The sequence below is a fragment of the Carcharhinus amblyrhynchos genome, chromosome 22 (genome assembly GCF_965287045.1).
Source record: "Carcharhinus amblyrhynchos chromosome 22, sCarAmb.v2.hapA, whole genome shotgun sequence".
In the NCBI taxonomy this organism is placed as follows: domain Eukaryota; kingdom Metazoa; phylum Chordata; class Chondrichthyes; order Carcharhiniformes; family Carcharhinidae; genus Carcharhinus; species Carcharhinus amblyrhynchos.
This window is the reverse complement of record NC_137345.1, coordinates 8,797,477-8,823,233: the sequence shown is the minus strand read 5'-3', so window position 1 is coordinate 8,823,233 and position 25,757 is coordinate 8,797,477. Positions and strand designations below refer to the sequence as shown.

The window sequence follows — 25,757 nt, the reverse complement described above, 5'->3', positions numbered from 1 at the left end:
ACTTCTCTTTAGCATTTGTTGCCCATCCCTTATTGACCTAAAGAAGATGATGAGGTGCCGCCTCCCTGAACTGCTGCAATCGGCACGGTGGCACAGTGGTTAGCACTGCTGCCTCACAGCGCCAGGGAGCCAGGTTCAATTCCCGGTCACTGTCTGTGTGGCGTTCTCCCCACGTCTGTGTGAGTTTCGTCCGGATGCTCCGGTTTCCTCCCACAGTCCAAAAGATGCGCTGGTCGGGTGCATTGAGCCATGCTAAATTCTCTCTCGGTGTACCCGAGCAGGCGCTGGAGTGTGGCCACTGGGGGATTTCCAGTTTTTTTTAATTCATTCATGGGACATGGGCATTGTTAGCTGGGCCAGCTTTTATTGCTCATTCCTAGTTGCCCTTGGAGAGCAGTTGAGAGTCAACCACATTGTTGTGGCTCTGGAGTCACATGTAGGCCAGACCAGGCTAGAGTGGCAGATTTCCTTCCCTGAAGCACATTAGTGAACCAGATGGGTTTTTCCTGACAATGGTTTCGTGCTCATCAGTACATTCTTAATTCCAGATACTTTGTACTGAATTCAAATTCCATCATCGGCCGTAGTGGGAATCGAACCTGAATCCCTGGAACATTGGCTGAGTTTCTGGATTAATAGCCTAGCGATAATACCACGAGGCCATCGCCTGCCCCTAACTTCATTCCGGTGTTAATGTAAGCTTATTTGTGACACTAATAAATAAACTTTAAAAGTTTTCGAGCTCGGTGTTACTACAACAGTGCTTCCAACAAAGTGAAACAGTGGGGCGTTAATAGGTTGAAATTGCTCTATGGCAACATTAGTAGGTAAGCACATTAATTTAGCTTCATTTAATTATCTTGCCTGCTGCCTTAATGAAGCTGTTAACCCATTTAAGCGTCAACACTCTCGAGTTGATAATGTGCCCTTGTGCTTTCGCACCAGCTGGAATCCTGACCACATTCATCCATAAATTTGTAATGGTGAAATTTACTCCGCATCAAACCAAATCCATCAGAGACCTGGGAATGTGTGATGTTGCCTCGGGTTGCTTGAAGCAACCATTCTCTTGCCTAACGCAGATTGACTGCACATCAAGGCGAGGCAATCAGAAAACAAAAGCCAAAGAACATTGTATAAAATTCACAAAGGAAGGGAAGAAATTAGTTTAAGTGACCTTATTCCCACCTCTGTTTGTTTTTCTCCACTGAATTATTCATGTCTCTTCAATTTAAAACAAAACCTTGGAAGTGTTTACTGTCTCTCTGAGGAATTTCTGAACATATTAAACATCAAAGGCTGAGTCGTTCCTTAATGCGCCTACAGTAAAAGCTGCACCCACTCCATAGGCAACATGTTACTGGGGAGAGGGAGAGGAGTGAATGGCTTGCACCCACCCCTCCTGTGGTGGCACAGTGGTTAGCACTGTTACCTCACAGTGTCAGGGACCAGGGTTCGATTCCCAACTTGGGGTCACTGTCTGTGCGGAATTTGTATGGTCTCCCACTGTCTGCTTGGGTTTCCTCCGAATGTTCCAGTTTCTTCCCACAGTCCAAAGATATACAGGTTAGGTGCTAAATTGCCCAATGACATGGGTGGAATGGTAAACTCACAGGTTACGGGAATGGGGCAGAGGAGAGGTTTTGGGTTGGAAGCTCTTTCAGAGAGTCGGTGCAGACTCGATGGGCCAAATGGCCTCTTTCTGCACTGCAGAGATTCCATGGTTCCATTCTATGGATTGGATACTTAGACAGAATGGGTGAACATCCGACAGAAGAATTTGGCTGCAGATTTTGGTAGGAAGAATGAGGTAAATGTGAGGTCATCCATTGCAAATGTGAGGTCATTCATTTCAATAGGAATAACAGCAAAATGGACTATTATTTAAATGCTAAAAAATTGTAGCATGCTGGATATCCTTGTGCAAGAATCACAAAGAGTTGGTTTGCAGATGCAGCAGGTAATTAAGAAGGCAAATGGAATTTTGTCCTTCATTGCTAGAGGGATGGAGTTTAAAAACAATGAGGTTATGTTGCAGCTATATAAGGGGCTGGTGAGGCCACACCTGGAGCACTGTGTACAGTTTTGGTCTCCTTACTTGAGAAAGGATATATTGGCACTGGAGGGGGTGCAAATGAGATTCACTAGATTGATTCCGGAGTTGAGAGACTTATGAGGAGAGACTGAGTAGACTGGGGCTATACCCAATGGAATTCAGAAGAATGAGGGGAGGTCTTATAGAAACATATAAGATTATGAAGGGAATAAATAAGATAGAAGCAGGGAAGTTGTTTCACTGGCAGGTGAAACTAGAACTAGGGGGCGTAGCCTCAAAATAAGGGGGAGCAGATTTAAGATTGAGTTGAGGGGGACCTTCTTCACACAAAGGGTTGTGAATCTGTGGAACTCCCTGCCCAGTGAATCAGTTGCGGCTACCTCATTGAATGTTGTTAAGGCAAGGATAGATAAATTTTTGGACAGTAAAGGAATTAAGGATTATGGTGATGGGATGGGTAAGTGGAGCTGAGCCCATGAAAAGATCAGCCATGATCTTATTGAATGGCGGAGCAGGCTCGAGGGGCCAGATGGCCTACTCCTGCTCCTAGTTCTCATGTTCTTATGAGGAGATGCAATATAAATGAAAGGCTACAATTCTAAAGGGGGTTCAGGTACAGAGAAACCTGGAAATATAGGCACACAAATCTTTGAAGGTGAGAGGGCAGGTTGAGAAAATGGTTGAAAAGACAAACAGAATGATGAGTTTTATAAGGAGAGGCATTGCATACAAAACAAGGAATTGTGATAAACCTAAGTCAGACACTGGTCTGGTCTCAGCCGAGCACCAGAGTTAGGGAGAATGTGGAGGCCTTAGAGGGTGTAGAAAAGATTAAGAACATAAGAAATAGGAGCAGGAGTAGGCCATCTAGCCCCTCGAGCTTGTTCTGCCATTCAGTAAGATCATGGCTGATCTGAAGTGGATCAGCTCCACTTACCCGCCTGCTCCCATAACCCTTAATTCCCTTATCGATCAGAAATCTATCTATCGTGACTTAAACATATTCAGCGAGGTAGCCTCCACCACTTCAATGGGCAGAGAATTCCAGAGATTCACCACCCTCTGAGAGAAGAAGTTCCCCCTCAACTCTGTTCTAAACTGACCTCCCCCCACCCCCCAATTTTTTTGAGGCTGTGCCCTCTAGTTAAAGAGGATAGTTCCATGTATGAGAGACTTCACTTATGAGATTGGGCTTGTTCTCTTTCTAGAGAAGACAAGAGCGAGGGGAGACTTCAAAGAAATACTCAAAATCATGAGAAGATTAGAGTTGATAAAGATGAAATGTTTCCATTGGCAGAAGGGTTGAGAGTCAGGGGAGACAGGTTGAAGGTGATTGGCAAAAGAACCAATGTTGAAATGGGGCAAGGTGATTTAGGCAATGAATGGTTATGATCTGGAATGTGCTTGTTGAGAGCGGGGTGGAGGTAAATTCAGTCATGGTTTTTGAAAGGGAATCAGATAAGGAATAAGAACATAAGAAATAGGAGCAGGAGTAGGCCATCTAGCCCTTCGAGCCTGCCCCGCCATTCAATAAGATCATGGCTGATCTGTTGTGGCTCAGTTCCACTTTCCCGCCCTCTCCCCATAACCTTTAATCCCCTCTCTTATCAAAAACCCATCAACCCGCATCTTAAAAATATTTAGCGAGGCAGCCTCCACCACTTCAACGGGCAGAGAATTCCAGAGATTCACCACCCTTTGAGTGAAGAAGTTCCTCCTCAACTCCGTTCTAAACCGCCCCCCCCCCTTTATCTTGAGGCTGTGCCCCCTAGTCCTACTGTCTTTTTTGAGCGGGAAGAGTCTCTCCACCTCTATCCTATCCATCCCATTCATCATCTTATACATCTCAATGAGATCTCCCCTCATTCTTCTAAACTCTAACGAGTACAAGCCTAGTTTATTCAGCCTCTCCTCATAGCTCAACCCCCTCAACTCCGGTATCAGCCTAGTAAACCTCCTCTGCACTCCCTCCAAGGCCAAAATATCTTTGCGCAGGTGCGGCGCCCAAAACTGCACACAGTACTCCAGCTGCGGCCTCACCAATGCCCTATACAGCTGCAGCAAGACCTCCCTACTTTTATATTCAATCCCCCTCGCTATGAAGGCCAGCATCCCATTCGCCTTCCTGACCACCTGCTGCACCTGCAAGCTGGGTTTTTGCGACTCATGCACAAGGACCCCGAGGTCCCTCTGCACCGTCGCCTGCTGCAGTTTTTCTCCACGTAAGTAATAGTTTTCGCCACGTAAGTAATAGAGTAATGTAGTGGGAAATATTGGAAGGCTATAGGTTAAGGGTTGATTAACACTCTAGATCAGTACTTGCAAATGTGACCATTTATACTCATTCAGACATTTCTCCTCATTCCATTTATGTTGAATTTCTTGCTGACTACTGTGCTACTGCACCCCCTCCCCCCCACAAAAAATAATAATCTGTGGGTTGAATAACAAGCTGAAGGGTTTTGGGGAAAAGGCAGGAAAATGGGGATGAGGAGCATTTCAGCCATGATCGAATGGACACAATGGGCCAGACAGCCTAATTCTGCTCCTATATCTTATGAATTTATGAACTCTTTATAATGCTCTTTTCACCCATTCAGCTGCATCCAAACAATTACCAAAAAACCTTCCACAAGCAGCCAATTTCAGTTCATTTTGCCCTCTGGATATGTCTGTGTACCACATGTATGTGGGAAGTTCCAGCCCCTCTTTCACTTGAAGCGGCTTTTCCTCCATTTCCGGGTGCACTTTAGTCCCATTTTGTTCCACCTGGTCTGGGGAAAAGAGAGCAGTCAAGTGTGAGGACCAACTCTGACAAAGGGTCGCCCTGACTGGAAACATTGGCTCTATTCTCTCTCCACAGATGCTGTCAGACCCGCTGAGATTTTCCAGCATTTTCTGTTTTTGTTTTGGTGAAAGGGTTAAAAATCACACACGTTTAAAAATCATATGAGCGTCAAGTTGAACTTCAGTCACACAGGGAAAACTGATTAAAGTGAGCCCAGATGAGGCTCAAGGACTAGCTAATCGAATGATGTGCAAACTGTAGTTCATGTCTGCCCATTAGAACAAGGAACAATGGAAAGGGAGGTCGAGACACCATTGGTCAGAGATACAGCGGTCATTCCTTGACAATACAACATGCACAAGTTTTAGTTGGATATTATACCCTTGTGTATGCATGATGTAGCCTTAACTATGATTGAATAGAGACAACTCCTATTCTTTTATTTGTACATGCTAATTACTTGTAATCGATGCTGAGACTTAAACTTATCCCTCTCTCCACTCACGCTCTCTGTATCTGTAAAGACTTGATCACCTGTAAAGATTCGCGTTCCAACCATTATCTTTCAATTGTGCCTTTGTCAATATATGTCGTGTTTGTAAAACCTACCCCTCCACTCACCTGATGAAGGAGCAGCGCTCCGAAAGCTTCAAATAAACCTGTTGGATTTTAACCTGGTGTTGTGAGATTTCTTACCCCAGTCCAACATCAGCATCATCACATCAAGCCTTTAGCTGCCTTTGTATTTCTGAATTTTTAAACTCTGAGTGCCTTCAATGGACATTCAGGGTCCTGTAGCTAGCTACAGTCACCCTGTTACTTTGTTTGACTACTTGAGGGGAATGATAGTTTTTAAAATACAAGAAAACCATTGTAACAGCCCCTAACAGTTGACATCTGCTCCTAGGCCTAGCCAACATGGACATCAAGAGGCCTAGGTCAGATGTGTCCCATCGGATTGTTTGTTCCAGCTACCCACTCCACGTTCATGGCCATGTCCATCTTTTTGTGTCCCTGTGTGTGGTATTCCAGTCCGAGTTCTATATTTGGGGTAATTCAGGATCAGGCATGCTTCCTGATCAACTCTCCTCAACTTCAGCTAGAGGGAGTCAGAATCAAGGATATCTAACTGGCTCCACTGAGCCTAAGAGAGCCTCCAACTAAAGGAGAGGAATTAGTCAAGATTATTGCCTTCTTCCCGTTGGCCTTAAATTCAATTAATTTCTAGCGAGATTGTAATTTTTGCAAGGATGAAAGTCTTCTGGAAATATTTTCTCACCAGAAGGGAAGATGAATTAGGTTCCTTGAGTTGTTGATGCGGAAGACCAAGTGGGACAATTTAAATTTTAAAGCACCCAGAAATTTATTGTAATCAGCAAGCAGCAATTCAGTGGTTTTATGAAAAACTAAATTGAAAAACTAGATAAATCCCGAAAGAGAAGAGATAGCTAGTTCTCAGTTCTGCTAGAGAAACCAAAAATCACACTTTACTTGTTACAATATTTGGATGGGATAGCCACCAAATATTAAAGTAAGGCTAGCTTCATTCCTGTGCGTGTGTGAGACTCGTTGGCCAAAATTTTCCAGCCATTTGTGCCAGCGGGATCTTCTGATACTGCCAGCAGTGACCCTTTGTCACAAATTCTCGGTGGGTGCGAACAACGGGAAGACCCGTTGAGAGGTGGGGCAGGAAGATCCCATTGCCAACCAATGGTGAGCTGCTTCCGCCCAACAAAACACGCCACAGGGGGAGGGGAACGGAAAATTCCACTCATAGGGCAGAATTTTTCAGCGCATCTGCCCAAGGTTCATATGATCCTGCCCGAGGACAACAGAGAATGCCGTTCTACGAGCCTCACCCACCCCCAGAATCAGGGTGGGCTTCGCTCACAGAATGGAATTCTTCATTGACCTCAAGCGGGATTTTACGAGCCGCACCCAAGTGGGGTCATAAAATACCAGCCATTATGCCCAAAATGAATCTATTCTTATTCAAGTGATACTCAAATATTTATTGTAAATTTTGGGAATGTATAATTAATGATCATATAGAAGGTTGTTCAAAACTTAACTTAATGAAAGCACCACCTATTGTGTGAAGATGTCCACACAGTTTCTACAAAATGTTATGTTGAATTTATTGTCGAAAACTGGTCATCAGCAACAATTTATTCTGGTCAATTTTGCATCGTCAAAGTATAGGCTGGGATTCTCCGAATTTGCCTGCAGCTCAATGTCAGTGAAACAAAGAAGATAGTTATCAACTTCAGGAAGCGGGGGAGGACATGCCCATGTCTGCATCAACAGTGGTGAAGTGGAAATGGTCGAGATCTTCAGGTTTCTAGGTGTGCAGATTCATCAACAACTTGCCCTATTCCCTCCATGTTGACACTACAGTTACGAAAGCCCACCAATGCCTCTACTTCCTCAGAAGGCTAAGGAAATTATGCATGTCCCACTACAACTCTCACCAATGTTTACAGATGCACTGGAGTGTGGCAACTCAGGGATTTTCACAGTAACTTCATTGCAGTGTTAATGTAAACCTGCTTGTGACAACTAATAAATAAACTTTAAACTTTAAAAATTATCCTTTCTGGCTGTATCACAACTGGGCATGGCTCTTGCTCTGACCAAGACCACAAGAATCTACAAAGAGTTGGGAGCATAGCCCAATCCATCACGCAAACCAGCCTCTCATCCATTGATGCCATCTACACTTCCCAACACCTTGGAAAAGCAGCCAGCATAATCAAAGACCCCACGTACATTGGACATCATCATGCAGGAACCATCAGCACAGAGAATGTCATTATGATTCAGTTTAATGAGTTGCCTTTGTGTTTTATTCGTTATTTGGATTTGAGTGTTTGCCCCCTTTGCCAGGGTTCACTTTTATTTAATTGATTTTGATTCATGATACTTGTGCCATCCAAACTGACCAATCGCAGAAGAGTGGCATTTTCCAGGTAACAGAGAGTGGATGGGTGCAGGATGGCATCTTCTGCATTTGTGTTGGATCATCTCTATTTAGTTTCCTTTCTCCATTATAAACACTGCATTACTGGAGACCCTCAAACATGGTACCATTGTGATAAACATCCCAAATTTCATCTTATTTCTATCTAAGAGCCAATTAGTTTAATGTTTAAGAACAACTTCTCTTTAATACTTGAATGCTTATGTTTATGCCTAATCTCAAGCTTCTATCGTTCTTTCACTGGATGTTGGCATCACTGGGTAATATTATTGCCCATCACTAATTGCCCTTGCAAAGGTGGCATTGAGCTGTCTTTTTGAAATGCTGCGGTCCGTGTGTGGTAAGTACATCTACTGTGCTGTTAGGGAGGGAGTTCCAGGAGTTTAATCTGGTGGTGGTGAAGAGTCAGTGATATATTTCAAGATTTGGATGGTGTCTGAGTTGGAGGGAACTTGCAGTTAATTCTCATGTGTCATTTATTCTGGTGTGACGATAGTGTACCTTTAAGAAATGCTTTTCTTTATCATTTCCTCTGCACCTCTCAGAGTATCAGCTAATTCCACTGTTGCCAAGTTGTAGGAGTCCTTTTATTACTCCTTCAGTGGTTTAAATGTGTTTGTTTATTTTTACTCCTGGGTCTTGTATGACCCTACATTGGCAGGAGGAAGATCAGGTTGGCAGGTCATGTGTTCTGGACAGTTTTTTTTTCTTCCCAGTGAATTTAAGGATTCATTTTCTATTTGGCTGGCAGCAGTTTAGCTTTAGAAGGGACATTAAGCTGAAAAGAAATGCTTTTCTCTCTCCCTGGTTATGTAAATTCTTCTGGGTGGCTGAAAGCAAGACTTCCTGTCTTCTTGGAGTGGGTGATCTGCTGTTGGCGGCTTGAGCAGAGTCTCCCCCTGGTGTTCTGGGAAGCTGTTCTCACGACAAACTGTTCTGGGTGTAGCCAGACCTAGAAGTTACAGGGCTAAAAGTCAGGGTTTCAATTCTCCAACCAAAGGACTCAGTTCCAGTGTCACATGAGCGTTAGTCTTTGCTGTGTTAAACCCATGGAAAGGGTTTAGTCTATGGGAACTTTTGTTTGATTGGAACATTTAAGCTATATTTGTCCCTTCACTCAGAGGTTGTGTCCTCGAGTTCTAGTCTCTCCCGATAGTGGAAATATCCTCTCCATGTCCACTCTATCTAGGCCTCTCAGTATTTTGTAATTGTCAATTAGATTCCCCCCTCATCCTTTAAACTCAAGCGAGTACAGATCCAGAGTCCTCAAATGACAAACCTTTCATTCCTAGGATCATTCTTGTGAACCTCCTTTGGACCCCCTCCAAGGGGTCCCCAGTAGCTATGTTGACGTAAGACTGAGAATGATGGCCACACATGCGAGGAACTCATGATTGCATGCACCCAACCACCTCACATACACAAAATAGTAAGGAGCAAGAGGTAAACAAGTTACTTACATCACAGAAAATATTGATACTTAATGTCTAATCTAAGGATTGAAGCCTCTCAGAACAGCAAGGCTGAGGTTCCTAAGATATGTGTCTTGGGGAAAGTCATTAATGATATTTGGTGAAGTTCATTATAATGTTTAAAACTCACATTTTTCTTTATCTGTAAAATAAAGGAGCCACAGGATCTTGCTTGAAGGTGGAATGAAGTCTAACTGTGTTCCTCAACCATGACTTTCATGTGCTCTATTGGGATGGGTGTAAAGTAATAGTTTGCCTTGACCTTAATTGTTAACTGAGATTCTGTGAGCACTGTTCAATTAGGATTCCAATTAAACAGTGATTTAGCTGAAAGGGAGAGGACATTAAATTGCCTTGGTTAGCTCCAATTTGAGAAAGGTACCTCCCACAGACCTGGAAAATTAGGGAGTGAGTCAAGTTATTTGGGGGATATTCTTGTTATAACTGCAGTCACTGCAGCTAATAGGATGAGGTATAACTTTGGAACATGTGAATTAGAGCAAAAGTCAAAAAAAAAGTGTGTCAGGTTATTTCAAATTCGAGAAGGCCTGACCACCTCAAAATCTATGAGGCATTTGTCTCATCAGCAATTATCCTGAGTGTCTGTGATTATTATTAGTAATTATAATTCTATTTGATTGTTAATAATAATAGCTATAATTGAATGCTTCATTTCTATGAAAGTCAATACAGTCATCTCTTTAAACCCTATTTGGTGAAGCAAGAATGTGCATTCACTAACAACCGAGTTTGTCACTCCATGTGTTGTTTGGGAAAATGAAAGCTGCATCCCATAAATGGGAGAGCTGCGAGTGTAAGTTTGGAACAAAGAAACATACAGCACAGGACCAGGCCCTTCAGCCCTCCAAGCCCATGCCTACCATGATGCCCTAAACTAAAAAAAAATCCTTCTGTCCTTACTTGGTCCGTATCCCTCTATTCCCTTCCTATTTATGTACCCAACCTGATGCCTCCTAAATTTGCTAATGTGCTTTCTTCCAACATCTCCTCTGGTTGTGCGTTCCAGGCACCCACCACTCTCTGTTACAAATAACAGCGGTCCCAGCACTGATCCCTATGGAACACCGTAAGCTACAGATCCCTGTTCTGAAAAATACCTTCTCATTGCTACTCTCTGTCTTCTATGACCAAGCTAGTTTGATATCCAATTAACCAGTCCACCCCGAATCCCATGTAGTTTTAGCTTTTGTACCCATCTGCCATGTGGGACCTTGTCAAATGCTTTACTAAAGTCCATATAAACTACATCCACAACCCTTCCCTCATCAATTATTGTTGCAGGTGTCCAACACTTCTGCTAGTTGTAAATGCAAAATGCCAGCAAGACCCCAGCAAAGGGTAGCACTGTGGCACAGTGGTTAGCACTGCTGCCTCACAGCAGCGGGGACCCAGAATCAATTCCGACCTTGGGCTACTGATTGTGTGGAGTTTGCACGTTCTTCCCGTATCTGCATGGGTTTCCTCCGGGTGCTCCGTAGTCCAAAGTGGGCAGATTAGGTGAATTGATCATGCTAAATTGCCCCTTAGCATCCCAAGATGTGTTGCTTATGGTGGGGAGGGGGGAGCGTAAGTGGGGTAAACACATGGCATTATGGAGGGCTAGGGCTAGATATGATAGAAAGGTGGGTCAGCGCAGATTCAGTGGGCCAAATGGCCTCCTTCTGCACTTAGGAATTCTATAGATTCTCACCCTCTCTGTGAATTAGATGTTCCTGGTGAGAGAGAGCTGTGTGTATGAGCGTCCACACACATTTGCAATACAAGGCTCTGCCAAATCTCAGTCACATTGGGTGTAAGAAACTTTCCATGAACCCTGATTCCACACCAAGCCTGGAGTCAAACTCTGCATGGTGCCAAGCTCAAACACTTTTGAATGGACCTACCTCACACTAAGTTGATCTTTCCCTAGCTATGAGTGTAACACTGCATCTTGCACTCTCTCCTTTCCTTCTCTATGAACAGTATGCTTCGTCTGCACAGTGCACAAGAAACAATACTTGTCACTGTATGATAATACATGAGACAGTAATAAATCAAATCAAATCAAAAGGCAGTACCTTTAAACTAGGCGGTTCAAATACCATCAAGTTTACCGTGCTGTCAGGGAGCTAAGACTCCCACGATATAATTCTATAAAATGTATACATAAATATATTCTCATTGTTAATTTCAAAAAATTTAAAACTGAACAATGACCTTTTAAAACGGCTGCATTTCAGGAATACTTTGGCCAGAATCTTATCACCGTTCACACAAGTGGGATTTTCCCAACTGAACTGAGGTTTGGCTGGCCGCCAAGTTCTCTGACCTCGCTGCCGCGGGAGAGTGGCACAAACAGCAAGTAAGATCACGCAATTCATGAACTGCAAAGTGCTTTGGGACTGTCTAAAGCTGCAAAAGGCCTTATATAAATGTAAGTCATTCTTTCCGAAAGGAAGCAAGTGATAAATCAGATTTCTGACTGTCATCTCTTTGATCCAAATATTTATTTTGTGCTTTGGAGAGGATATGAAGGTCTTGTGGTTCAATGGTTAATGTCTCAGCCTCTGAGCCAGAAGATCTCGGTTTGAGTCCCAACCCAGGACTTGATGGTCATAGAGTCATAGAGGTTTATAGCATGGAAACAGGGCCTTCAACCCAACATGTCCATTCCACCCAGTTTTTTACCATTAAGCTAGTCCCAATTGCCTGCATTTGGCCCATATCCCTCTATACGCATCTTACCATGTAACAGTTTATATGCTTTTTAAAAGACAAAATTGTACCCACCTCTACTACTACCTCTGACAGCTCGTTCCAGGTACTTACCACTCTCTGAGTGACAAAACAGCCCCTCCAGATCCTTTTGTATCTCTCCCCTCTCACCTTAAATCTATGCCTTCTAGTTTTAGACTCCCCTACCTTTGGGAAAAGACATTGACTATCTACATAAGAAACATAAGAACATAAGAAATAGGAGCAGGAGTAGGCCATCTAGCCCTTCGAGCCTGCCCCGCCATTCAATAAGATCATGGCTGATCTGTCGTGGCTCAATTCCACATTCCTGCCCTCTCCCCATAACCCTTAATCCCCTCTCTTATCAAAAACCCATCAACCCGCGTCTTAATAATATTTAGCGAGGTAGCCTCCACCACTTCAACGGGCAGAGAATTCCAGAGATTCACCACCCTTTGAGTGAAGAAGTTCCTCCTCAACTCTGTTCTAAACTGCCCCCCCTTTATCTTGAGGCTGTGCCCCCTAGTCCTATTATCCTTTCTGAGCGGGAAGCATCTCTCCGCCTCTATCCTATCCATCCCATTCATCATCTTATATGTCTCAATGAGATCTCCCCTCATTCTTCTAAACTCTAATGAGTACAAGCCTAGTTTATTTAGCCTCTCCTCATAGCTCAACCCCCTCAACTCCGGCATCAGCCTAGTAAACCTCCCCTGCACTCCCTCCAAGGCCAAAATATCCTTGCGTAAGTACGGCGCCCAAAACTTCACACAGTACTCCAGCTGCGGCCTCACCAATGCCCTATACAGCTGCAGCAAGACCTCCCTACTTTTATATTCAATCCCCCTCGCTATGAAGGCCAGCATCCCATTTGCCTTCCTGATCACCCGATGCACCTGCAAGCTGGGTTTTTGCGACTCATGCACAAGGACCCCAAGGTCCCTCTGCACCGTCGCCTGCTGCAGTTTTTCACCACGTAAGTGATAATCCTTCCTACCATTATCCTTCCTACCATCTAGCTGATCTATGCCCATCATTATTTTATAGGCCTCTATACGATCACTCTTAAGCCTCCAGGGAAAAGAGTCCCAGTCTATCCAGCCTCTCCTTATAATTCAAACCATCAAGTCCCAAATGCACCCCAGTAAATCTTTCCTGCATTCTTTATAGTTTAATAATATGCTGTCTATAATATGGTGACCAGAACTGTACACAGTATTCAAGCGTGGCCTCACCAATATCTATTCAACTTCAAGACGTCCCAACTCCTGTATTCAATGTTCTGACCACTGAAACCAAGCATGCCGAATGCTTTCATAGAAACCCTACAACGCAGAATGAGGCCATTCGGCACTAACAATAATCCAACCTAGGTCCTATCATATACTTACCACATATTTACCCTGCTAATTCCTCTAATCTACGCATCCCAGGACACTAAGTAACAATTTAGCATGGCCAATGCACCTAACCCGCACATCTTTGGACTGTGAGATGAAACCGGAGCACCCAGAGGAAACCCACGCAGACATGGAGAGAACGTGCAAACCCCGCACAGACAGTGACCCAAACCGCGAATCAAAGCGGGGTTCCTGGAGCTGTGAGGCAGCAGAGCTAACCACTCTGCCACCGAGCTGCCCTCACGCATTCTTCACCACTTCTTCACTTATGAACAGAAGGTACATTCACAACACAGCCAACACATGTGATGCAGGCAATCTATTACAGTGCAAGCCTGTAATCCATCATAGTCTATGAATAACAGCAGCCAAAACAGGTTGGGAATCCATCTGCAAATCCTTCCATCGATGGCAGGTGGCAAGAGTGGGAGAGCTTTTGATCAGACGACCATTTGATGGAGAGCAAAGCATATTGGAACCTCTACCATTACTGCCCATAGCTCAAGACAGGCATGTAAAAGTATATGTTGCCACATCAACTTAAACTCTCTGAGCAAAATGTAACATACCACAACTTGGGGGGCGGCAGCTGGTTATCAAAGTTAATTTATTAGTGTTACAAGGAGGTGTACATTCACACTGCAATGAAGTTACTGTGAAAATCCCCTAGATGCCACACTCTGGCGTCTGTTCGGGTACACTAAGGGAGAACTTAGTATGGCCAATGCACCTAACCAGCACGTCTGTGAGAGGAAACCAGAGCACCCAGAGGAAACCCAAGCAGACACAAGGAGAATGTGCAAGCTCTGTACAGATAGTGACTCAAGTGGGAATCGAACCCGGGTCCCTGGCACTGTGAGGCAGCAGTGCTAACCGCTGTGCCACAGCACACAAGCAGTGGGGTAAGGGTGTCCGTGAATTTTACTGTGCAGGAGTTTCTATTGACAAATTCACTCAGAAGGTAAGCTTCATTTAATATTTTATTTCAAGTTTGTTAGGATACAGAAGAAATAATGAACATGCCTCCGAATGCAAATTGTTAACAAAGGATACATTGAAAGGATCTGAGATAAGAAATATTATAGTTGACAGAAGCCCACAGAGTGATAATATCAATAGATGGTTCTCTCATTTCTTCTTGCCACCCCTCTTCCCATATCTTAATCCGAAAGAATTCCAGTTGTATGAGGAGACATCTTGCTTCCTCTTCACCAGCTCTAACCTGGTTGGCCGTGAGTGAAGCTTCCTCAGAGTAAACTCCATTTTGCAGAGCTCCCGGCTGAGGGCCTGTTGCTTTCGGAAGAGGTTGTAAAGAGGATTCTTGGGATCTTGTATCCCATCCAGGTTCCGAGGTTGATCCTCACAGGGAAAACCAGATGACCTGTGGTGCTCTTCGGAGTTCTCGTCATCAAAGAGACCAACTATTAAAACACAAAAGTGTGGCACAAGAGTGAAATAAATCCCATCCAAACAAATTCAATTCTCACAAGTAGGTCAGGGGATTGGCAGGATAAATGTGTGGGGTTATGGAGATAGGGCCTGGTTGGGATTGTGGTCAGTGCAGGCTCGATGGGCCTAATGGCCTCCTTCTTCGCTGTAGAGATTCTATTCTATGATTAAGGAAACCTATTAAAACACATAAATGAGGGGCAAAAATAAGGTGAACAGTTGTAAGTTTTTTCCCAGGGCAGAAATGACAATTACAAGAAAGCACGACTTCAAGGTAAGTGGGGAAAGGTTCAGTGGAGATGTAGGGGGATGTTTTTTACACAGAGGGTGGCGGGGACCTGGAAAGCACTGCCAAGTGAGGTGGTTGAGGCAGACACATTAGTGACATTTTTTTATTTATTCACTTATTTATTACTCACCAGTAGGCTTACATTCACACTGCAATGAAGTTACTGTGAAAATCTAAGACTTATCTGGATAGGCACAATAATAGGTGGAGTACAGAGGGATACAGGCAGTTTGTCTAGAAAGGACAATATGATCAGTACAGTCTTGATGGGCTGAATAGCCTGTTCTTGTGCCGCCCTGTTTTTTTGTTCTTTGTTCACAGTGCCTTACATGACAGGACACACACACACACACACACACACACACACACACACACACACACACACACACACACACACACACACACACACACCATGGTGGTACAGTGGTCAGCACTGCTGCCTCACAAAACCTGGGACCCAGTTTTAATTCAGTTTCAGGTGACTGCCTGTGTGGACTTTACACATATGTTCTCCCCATGTCTGCGTGGGTTTCCATCAGATCAGATCAGCCATGATCTTATTGAATGGCAGGGCAGGCTCGAAGGGCTAGATGGCCTACTCCTGCTCCTATTTCTTATGTTCTTATGTTTCCTCCAGGTGCACCGGTTTCCTCCCACTGCCCAAAGATGTGCAGGTTAGCTGGATTGGACATGCTAAATTGCCCCTTAGTGTTAAGGTAAACGTATAGGGTTACAGGGATAGGGCCTGGGTCAGTGTAGGCTCGATGGACTGAATGGCCTCATCCTGCACTGTAGGTATTCTATGAACACAGTGTGATGCAGGCAATCCATTACAGTGCTATGCTGTAATCCTTTATAGTGCATGAAAACAGCAATATACAAGGATATAAAACACTGAGGCTCAATCTTACCGGCTCATCACGCCGGTTGGTCAACATTGCAGGCCGATAAGATTACCGGCCTATTTTCAGGGCCCCTTTCAAAAAGTTGTCTGCATCATTGGGATTAACAGGGTGGTATTCTGAGGCCATTGCTCACTTAGAAATTCATTCTTACTGTTGACCAGCAAAGAAGGAAGCCACAAAATCTCACACAAAACTAACTACCTGCAAACACTGGGCTGTGGATTGTCACATCCCTGTCCAAGTCCCTGTCTAAAGAGCTTCCAAATTGTCCGTCAAAGAAGAGGATGAACAGGAACAGCAGGAGTGTCCTCATACTGGAAATCATGGCAGGATGCTGGCAACCTGCAAGAGAAAGTCAGTGTCATTCATCAGTTCAAGGGAATTATTACTTTAATTCAATAATTTGAGCACTTGAGTTGCCAGGAGATGGAGTTCACAGCCAAAGAAATGCATTTTGTAGAATTCATAGAAGGAGGCCATTCGGCCCATCAGGTCTGCACTGACTCTGACAGAGCATCCTACCCAGCCCACCACCTGCTCTGTCCCCAAGCCTCACGCAATTAGCCCACTAATTTCCCTAATCTTGGGACTCTAAGGGACAATTTAGCACAGCCAATCCTCCTAACCTGCACATTTTTGGAGTGTGGGGGAGAAACTGGAGCACCCAAAGGAAACCCATGCCAACACAGGGAGAATGTGCAAACTCCACACAGACAGTGACCCAAGCTGAGAATCAAACCCGGGTCCCTGGTGTTTTGAGGCAGCAGTGCTAATCACTGTGCAACTGCGTTTGACGTGGTATTAGATTATTCTCAATCTCACAAATAATTCAAAAGGAAATCTTCACGTGTTAATGTAGTGATTTGTGGTGATTGTCCATTTAACGGCAATGCAGAAGGGTAAGGGTCACCCAGCTTCGTGGACCAATTGGGATGCAGAGTGGGTAATCACCCCCAGGGGTGGAGTCCTCTCTTGGGCAGAAGACTTGTAGGGGACTAAGGGCGCCATCCGGTGCAAAGAGGGGTGGGGAAGGCAGAGAACTGCCTTGTGAACCTGCTGCTGGGCTTGACAAAACTTGCCATTAACAGATCCAGGCAGTGGGCGACCGAGGGGGTCGTCTGACCCAACTGCCTGCCCCTCTACTGTGGCTACATTCATGGCCAAGTGTCCCTGGGGAGGGAGCATGCAGTGCCTGAGGACGCTGAGGAGGATTTCTATGCCCGCTGAGCACTGCAGGGGCTGAGGTACATTATCGACCCTTTAATCACATTTTAATTTGATGTTTTAAGTTTCCTTTCTGCTTCGTCTTTTGTTTCGGGTGGTTCATCTCCTTTTGGAAACTGCCCCTTTTAATTTACCCCTCAGTTAATTTGATTTGTTTTAATTGGTTGTTGCCAAAAAGATTGAATAAGGGCAGTCGCGTATCTGCCGTGCCACTGGACACTTTTTGTGTTTTGAATAAAGTCTGTGAAAGTACATCATTACAGTAATCAATAAATTAATTAACTTGAACAATGCAGTCAAGATAAGTTGAGTAGAAGAATTGAATTAAAGAGTTTCGACACTGGAAGATCAGATACCACGTTGGAAAATTGGAAACAGACTGGAATCCCAGCAGAAGGAACCAGATAGATACGTGGTCAGTGGTCCATCAGAACACAAATTCCCATTTGCTATTGCTGATGGGTCTTCTCACTTGACTCAACGAGGGGGAGTGGGTAGGATTTTACTCCTACTATACAATAATATAACAAGATGGATGGTTTTAGTTGTACAAGCATTAGGAAGCGTGTACTGTTCGACAACCTCACTTCAGCCAGCACATTTCAACTATACGCACAGACTCCCCTATCCTGCAGGCTGGTCACACTTTACCTCAGTTCCTCAAGTCCCGGATAAGCGGAGTCTTTCTCACCCAGGATTTTCCGGCTGTGCTTGTCCCAAAACCGGAAAATCCCATCTGAGGTTAATGGACCTTTTCATGGTCCGTTTCCAATCCCCCCATCCCTCCCACCCCCCCCGCCCACCAACTACAATTCCCATCACGGGCGGGACGGGAACATTCCACCCTTTGTCACCAAACAGATTGTCTCAGAAGCATGGTTTAAGGATTATTAAGTTTATTGATGGGTTTTCATGTAGATTCCCTTCAAGGGAACGGTTGAGGAACAGTTGAGGACTCTGGGTCAGTGCTCATTGGAGTTTAGAAAGGTGAGGGGGGATCTTATTGAAATTTACAAGATACTGCGAGGCCTAGATAGAGTGGATATGGAGAGGATCTAGTAGGGAAAACTAGAACCAGAGGGCACAACCTCAGGCTAAAGGGTCGATCCTTTAAAACAGGGATGAGGAGGAATTTCTTCAGCCAGGGAGTGGTGAACCTGTGGAAATCTTTGCCACAGAAGGCTGTGGAGGCCAGGTCATTGAGTGTCTATAAGACAGAGATAGATAGGTTTTGATTAATAAGGGGTTATGAGGAAAAGGCAGGAGAATGGGGATGAGAAAAATATCAGCCATGATTGAGTGGCAGAACAGACTTGATGGGCCGAGTGGCCTAATTCTGATCCTATGTCTTATGGTCTTAATTAAGTCTTCTTGGAGTGGCAGGGAAAGTGGGCCCAGAGATTCTGGTGATTTAACCAAGGATGTTCATCAATATTGACTGTCCATTGAGCAAAATGCAACCCCGAGGCTTGGCTGCAACATTCGATGGTGACAGACAATAAACACAAACAGGCAAAAGCGTTAAAAGAGAGAGAACAAAACAGAATGCAGTCTTTTTCCCAGGGTTGGGGAATCAAGAACTAGGGGGCATCAGTTTAAGGTAAGAGCGGAACCTGAGGGGCAACTTTTTTACACAGAGGGTGGTACGCATATGGAATGAGCTGCCAGTGGAAGTGGTTGAGGTGAGTACACTAACACCATTCAAAAGGCATTTGGGCAGATACATGGATAAGAAAGGTTTAGAAGGATATGGGCCAAGTACAGGGAAATGGGGTCAGTGTGGATGGATATTTAGATCAGCGTGGATCAGTTTGGCCTGAAGGGCCTCCCTGCGTGCTGTGGGACTCTATGATGCTACCTGGAAACTTGCAACAGCAGCTTCGCCAGGAGGGTAGCAGAACTGAGAGATTGTAGCTCTCGGGAAATATTGCACAGACCTGAGCTTTTATTTAAAAGCAGAATACTGCGGATGATGGGAATCTGGAATAAGAGCAGAAAATACTGGAAGTACTCAGGTCGGGCAGTCTCTGTGGAGAGAAACAGATTCAGGTCTTCATCAGAACTGGGAAAAGTTGGAAATGGAATGGTTTTTGAGCAGGGAGTGGGCCGGCGAGGACAAAAGGAAGGCCTCAGAAAAGGTGTCAGTGGTAACCATGATGTGGAGATGCCAGCATTGGACTGGGGTGGGCACAGTAAGAAGTTTCACAAATGCCAGGTTAAAGTCCAAAAGATTGACTAAGGGCAGCCGTGCAATTTTCCACGAGCTTTTGGAGTGCTGGTCCTTCATCAGGTGATTCACGCTCTGAAAGCTCACAATTCCAAATAAACCTGTAGAACTCTAACCTGGTGTTGTGAGGCTTCTTACTGTGAAAAGGTAGCAGGTAGGAGAGATCAAAAGGCAGATGGGTTCTCCAGGGCCAAGTCTGGGTTGGATTTTCTGACTCCACCTGTCCCTGCACTGGAAATCCCTGTAAGAAGTCTCACAACACCTGGTTAAAGTCCAACCCTGTTTACCCCAGTCCAGTGCCAGCATCTCCACATCTGGAAATCCCTGCCAGAGGTTAATCTTGCTTGCCTGTCAAGTTATCCATCCCACCTGAAATGATTCGCATAGCAGGAGTACCAAAACATCATTGTTTCTCAATCTTTGTTTCTCTCCCTGCAGTTGCTGCCTGATCTGTTGAATATTTCCAACATTTTCCATTTATAATTTGGGTTTTTATTATTGGGGAAAAGTCTCAGTGGCAACCTGATACATAGAAGTCTTTAAAGTCATGAATGGATTTGATGGGATGATACAGAGAAAATCATAATGCAAAGGTTATAGAAAACTAAATCCAAAACACGAGATGGTTACCTGCAGTAGGGAAAACACAGGAAAATTGTTTTTTTCAAAGGGAATGAATTGAATTGGAATTGATTTCCACAGGAAGAGGTTGAGATGAATAGTTCAGATGTTTTCAAAATGAAATCGGTCAAGTCTGAAATCAGGGGCAGCACAGTGGCAGAGTGGGATCCAGGTTCAGTTCCAGCCAAGGATATGTCTGTGTGGAGTTTGTATGTTCCCCCCATGTCTGCATGGGTTTCCTCCCTGGGCTCCAGTTTCCTCCCACAGTCCAAAGATGTGTGGGTTAGGTGTATTGGCCATGCTAAGCTGCCCCTTACTGCGTATAATTAAATATAATTAAGGACCCCATGCATCCCGGACATTCTGTCTTCCACCTTCTTCCGTCGGGAAAAAGATACAAAAGTCTGAGGTCATGTACCAACCGACTCAATAACAGCATTTTCCCTGCTGCTGTCAGACTTTTGAATGGACCTACCTTGCATTAAGTTGATCTTTCTCTATGCCCTAGTTATGACTGTAACACTACTCTCTCACTTCCTTCTCTGTGAACAGTATGTTTTGTCTGTATAGCACGCAAGAAACAATACTTTGCACTGTATAATACATGTGACAATAATAAATCAAATCAAATCAAAACAAATCAAGGTGTGAAGATTTGGTGGATTTACCAAATGTTTGTGGTTACAGGGATAGGGCGGGGGCCAGGGGCCTGGGTAAGATACTCTGTCAGAGATGGGTCGAATGGCCTCCTTCTACACTGTTGGAGTTTTATGATTCTACATACATGAGGGCAAAAGGAGTAGAAAAATAGGCTGAAAAGTTGAGATGAGGAAGATGGAATTGGAGAAGAGTTGAGGAGAATAAACTCTAACACAAATTAGTTGGACTGAATGGTATGTTCCTGAGATGCATAGTCTGTACAACAAAAAGCCAGATGGACAGAATGTCTGATCAAAGCGGTGAGAGTTAGTGAGTGATCGTGAGTGACAGTAATGTTGGTGTGTGGTTGGAGGGAGTAGATGTGAAGGATTGTACAGGAATGAAACTATATAGGCACAAAGCATCAAGTTACATCGAATTTTCGGGAAATTGATGGGATTGGAGGTTGTTATTGCAGTTTGCCTCATTTGACTCTTCCAGTTCATGGAGTTTAATGCTGGGAAAGGTTCTAAAACCAGTGTTGCACCCAATCATAGGGATTGCTGTCCAACAAGTTAAATTTAACTTTATTTAATAGCGTTACCAGTAGGCTTACATTGTAAGAAGTCTCACAACTTAATGTCCAACAGGTCTTTTTGATATCATGAGCTTTTGGAGCATTGCTCGTAATGAAGGGGCAACACTCCAAAAGCTTGTGATACCAAATAAACCTGCTGGACTTTAGTCTGGTATTGTGAGACTTCTTACTGTGCCCACTCCAGTCCAACACCGGCATCTCTACGTCATGGTTTACATTCACACTGCAATGATGTTACTGTGAAAATCTCCTAGTTGCCACACTCCAGTGCCTGTTCAGGTACACTGAGGGAAAATGTAGCACGGCCAATGCGGCTAATGTTTTGGACTTTGGGAGGAAACTGGAGCACCCAGAGGCAACCCACAGGAAGAACGCGGAAAGTCTGCACAGGCAGAGACTCAAGCGGCAATTTGAACCCGGGTCCCTGGCCCTGTGAGGCATCAGAGCTAACCAGCATGCCATCCCGCCACCCAGATTCTTAAGAACAGCAGCATGAGACCTCAGCTACCAAACTAGAACCCAGATTCCTTGCAGAGAGCCACAGGTACGGATTATTAACAAAACAAAAAAAAAACGCCCATTTACTGCAGTCGGAGTAGAAGAAAACTCATCAATTTTCTGAAGAGATGTAGGCCTCGAGCGTCTTTGTGAGTCTGGGCTCCTGCAATCCAAAAAACTCTGACTTGATTAGTTTCTGGAGTGTGTGTCAGGGAAGTGAGTGGGAGGCAGTGGATGAAAGTGTTGATCAGCAGGGTTTCTGGCCTTTGTTCTGTGAGCAACATAAAAGGCAAGCCACTCCAAACCTGCACAGATTTACCAACAGAGATCCAGCTAAACAAATATACCCAGACATGATTACAGCTTGCTTTATGCAGTCCGGTGGCTAGCTTTGATATTATCACAACAGAATAATGTGATCTGTACAGTGCCCCACCTTGAACCCCTTGGCTTCAATAATCTTGTACTTTTATTATCATTCCTTTCAAACAAGGCCCCACCTTCCCCCGCCAACATCATCTTCCTCTCATCTGCCCCCAAAAGTGTTGCCTTTTTCTTATTTCTTCTTGGATTTTTGGACAGCAGGCATTTGCTGACCTCTCCTAATTGCCCCTGATAATGTGGCAGTGGATGCCCCCTTTGATCTGCTGCAGCCCGTACTCTACCCACCTTTCTCTGCTTCACCCAAATGGCTACTCTTAATGTGTGGGACCAGTCAGGGGTGACATCCCTCTCATTGATAGCATCCTTAGTCTAACCAGTGCTGAGCAACATTGCAATAGTGTGTGACCTGCCCATGATTTTTCACCTAGCCAATCTCAGTCAAAAGAAAATTGTGGGCAGTGCACCTATTATTTTTGCATCCCCTTCTAGTTGTACTTAAAGGCCAACAGCTTGCAACTTTCCTGAACTTCATTTGATTTGATTTGATTAGATTTGGTTTGATTTGATTTATTATTGAGATGCCGTGAAAAGTATTGTTTCTTGTGCAATGTACAGACAAGGCATAGAGAAGGGAAGGAGAGAGTCCAGAATGTAATGTTATAGTCACAGCTAGGGTGTAGAGAAAGAACAGCTTAATATATGATAGGTCCAATCAAAAGTCTGATGGCAACAGATAAGAAGCTGCTCTTGAGTCGGTTGGTATGTGACCTCAGACTTTTGTATCTTTCTCCCGACAGAAAATGGTGGAAAATAATGTCCAGGGTGCGTGGGGTTTTTGATTATGCTGGCTGCTTTTCCAAGGCAGTGGGAGGTGTAGACAGAGTCAATGGATGGGAGGTTGGTTTGCCTGATGGACTGGGCTACGATCACAACTCTTTGTAGTTTCTTGCAGTCTTGGGCTGGGCAGAAGCCATACCAAGCTGTGATACATCCAGAAAGAATGCTTTCTATGATGCATCTGTAAAAATTGGTGAGAGTCATAAAAAGACATGCCAAGTTTCCTTGGTCTTCAGAGGAAGTAGAGGCGTTGGTGGGCTTTCTTAACTGTAGCGGCATGGGGGGACCAAGGCAAGTTGTTGGTGATCTGGATACGACAAAACCTAAAGGACTCGACCCTTTCCACCCCATCACCATTGATGTAGATAAAGGCATGCCCTCCACTACTCTTTTTGAAGTCGATGTCTATCTCCTTAGTTTAAGTGACATTGAGGGACAGGCCGTCTCAACATTTCACCAGATTCTCCAACTCTTTCCTATAATCCATCTCGTCTTATTTAACAGCTATGGTATTAATGCCAAGCCCAAACCTGTACTCGATCAGCAGTCCACACACACATGGCATTTTTAAGATGGAGTCACCCAGACATGAGTGGGAACCTGGGCTACTTTATGTGTTTATTTGCAGTAATCGATTGTAACAAAGAATTCAACTGTGATGAGGTAATTCAACACGAACCAAAGATTGAATGTGGGACATCTCTGACCTGTTGGGTCATCTCTGCGCTGGCTCAGGTTCTCTCCATTCAGGCCACCAACGACACCAGCCTACATGTATGTAGCACCTTTTACATAGTAGAGCATTGCAAGGTGCTTCACAGGAGCATCACCAAATGACATTGGCCACATGAGGAGATACTGGGATGGATGCCTGAAAGCTTGTTCAAAGAGTTGGGACCTAACAAAGGATCGCAAAGCAGGAGAGAGTCAAAGGTAAAGAGATTTAGAGAGGGAATTTCAGAACTTTGGGCCTCAATAGCTAATAGAGAAGCATTTAAAAGTGACAAAAACAGAAAATGCTGGAAAATCTCTGCAGGTCTGACAGCATCTGTGGAGAGAGAATCAAGCCAACATTTCGAGTCAGGATGATCCTTTGTCAAAGCTTTGAGATTCGAAATGTCAGCTGTATTCTCTCTCTACAGATGCTGTCAGACCTGCTTAGAAAAAGCTTTTTCTGCTTTTGTTTCAGATTCCAGCATCCGCAGTATTTTGCTGTCAGTTAAAAGTGACGATGTTCAAGAGGTCCAAATGGGAGGAACAGAGGGATCTCTGCAGGCTGAAAGCAAGGGAAGGGGGAGTGCCAAGAGGCTGCAGAGATAGAGAGGGACTGAGGCCATGAGGGATTTGCAAACAAGAAGGGGTATTTTAAAAATCAAGGCAATGTTCACCAGGGATAATGGGTGAATGAGACTTTGTATGAATTAGGATATGGGGGATAGTATCCCCCATATAAGCTTTGGTCCCCTTATTTGAGGAAAGGTGTAGTGGCATTGGAGGCAGTTCCGATGAGGTTCCCAAGGTCGATTCCAGAAATGAGGGATTTGTCGTATGAAGCGAGAACGGACAGTTTAGACCTATACTCTCTGGAAAGTAGAAGAATGAGGTGAGATCAAATTGAGGTATACAAGATGATAAAAGGTATGGATAAAGTAGGCGTGGAGCAGATGCTTCCTCTTGTGGGCCATTCTAGGGCAAGAGGCCATAGTCTTAGGATAAGGGGTAGCAAATTTAAAACAGAATAGAGGAGAAACTACTTCTCCCAAAGAGTTGAGAATCTGTGGAATTTGCGATCTGAAATGTAGAATATGCGACGTTCCTGTCATCTTTGCACAGTGCAGGCCAGCGGTTAGTGCCTCACAGTGCCAGGAACCCGGGTTCAATTCCCGTCTTGGGTCTGCGGAGTTTGAACATTCTCTCTGTGTCTGTGTGGGTTTCCTCCGGGTGCTCTGGTTTCCTCCCACGGTCCAAAGATGTGCAGGTTAGCTTGACTGGCCATGTTACATTGCCCCTTAGTGTCAGATGGATGGACAGGGTAAATATATAGGGTTACGGGAATAGGGCTTGGGTGGGATTGTTGTGGGTGCTGGCTTGATGGACCAAAAGTTTGCTTTCTGCACTGTAGGGATTCTATGACCGACAAATTAGTTGACTTGTGTAAGCCTATTTGAGTGGTCAACAAACAGGGTACTCAGATCACAAACTGCCAGAGAGAGGCACCGTGCCCCCATTTTATGTATCCCCAAAGAATTACACCCATCTTTGCCAGCTCTACGCAGTGAGCTGACTCAACAATGAAAACATCTAGACTTGGTTGGCAAAATTCACCTGATCTTTGTTCTGTCTTTAGCATTGGTGACTGCACTAAAACACCAGCTCCTCCTCCAAATGATGAAAGACATTTGACATTTAACTGAGATGATTCCTAAATGATGCACGGACGCTGACTGAGCTGCACTACTAGTAAAGGTCAATCTCCAACTAGGAAGTATTTATTCTCAGATGACCTGGGATATGATGGCAGGACACCAGGTTTAAGCAGACATTTTATGAAGAATTATTACTGTTTATTTATTTGTAGGCTTACATTAACACTAGAATGAAGTTACCGTGAAAATCCCCCAGCCACCACACTCCTGCGTCTGTTTGGATACACT

At 44.4% G+C, this 25,757-nt stretch overlaps 1 protein-coding gene across 1 annotated transcript in view; it reads right to left on the bottom strand.

Annotated features, from left to right (window-relative positions):
* Positions 1–16,282: 16,282 nt before the first annotated feature.
* Positions 16,283–25,757, bottom strand: part of LOC145356813 (vesicle transport protein GOT1B-like) — a 38,191-nt gene continuing 28,716 nt past the window's right edge. The window contains exon 5 of the mRNA XM_080209709.1: positions 16,283–16,417. Coding sequence (XP_080065835.1) covers positions 16,397–16,417 — 21 coding nt within the window. The 3' untranslated portion in view covers positions 16,283–16,396. The remainder of the gene's footprint in view (positions 16,418–25,757) is intronic.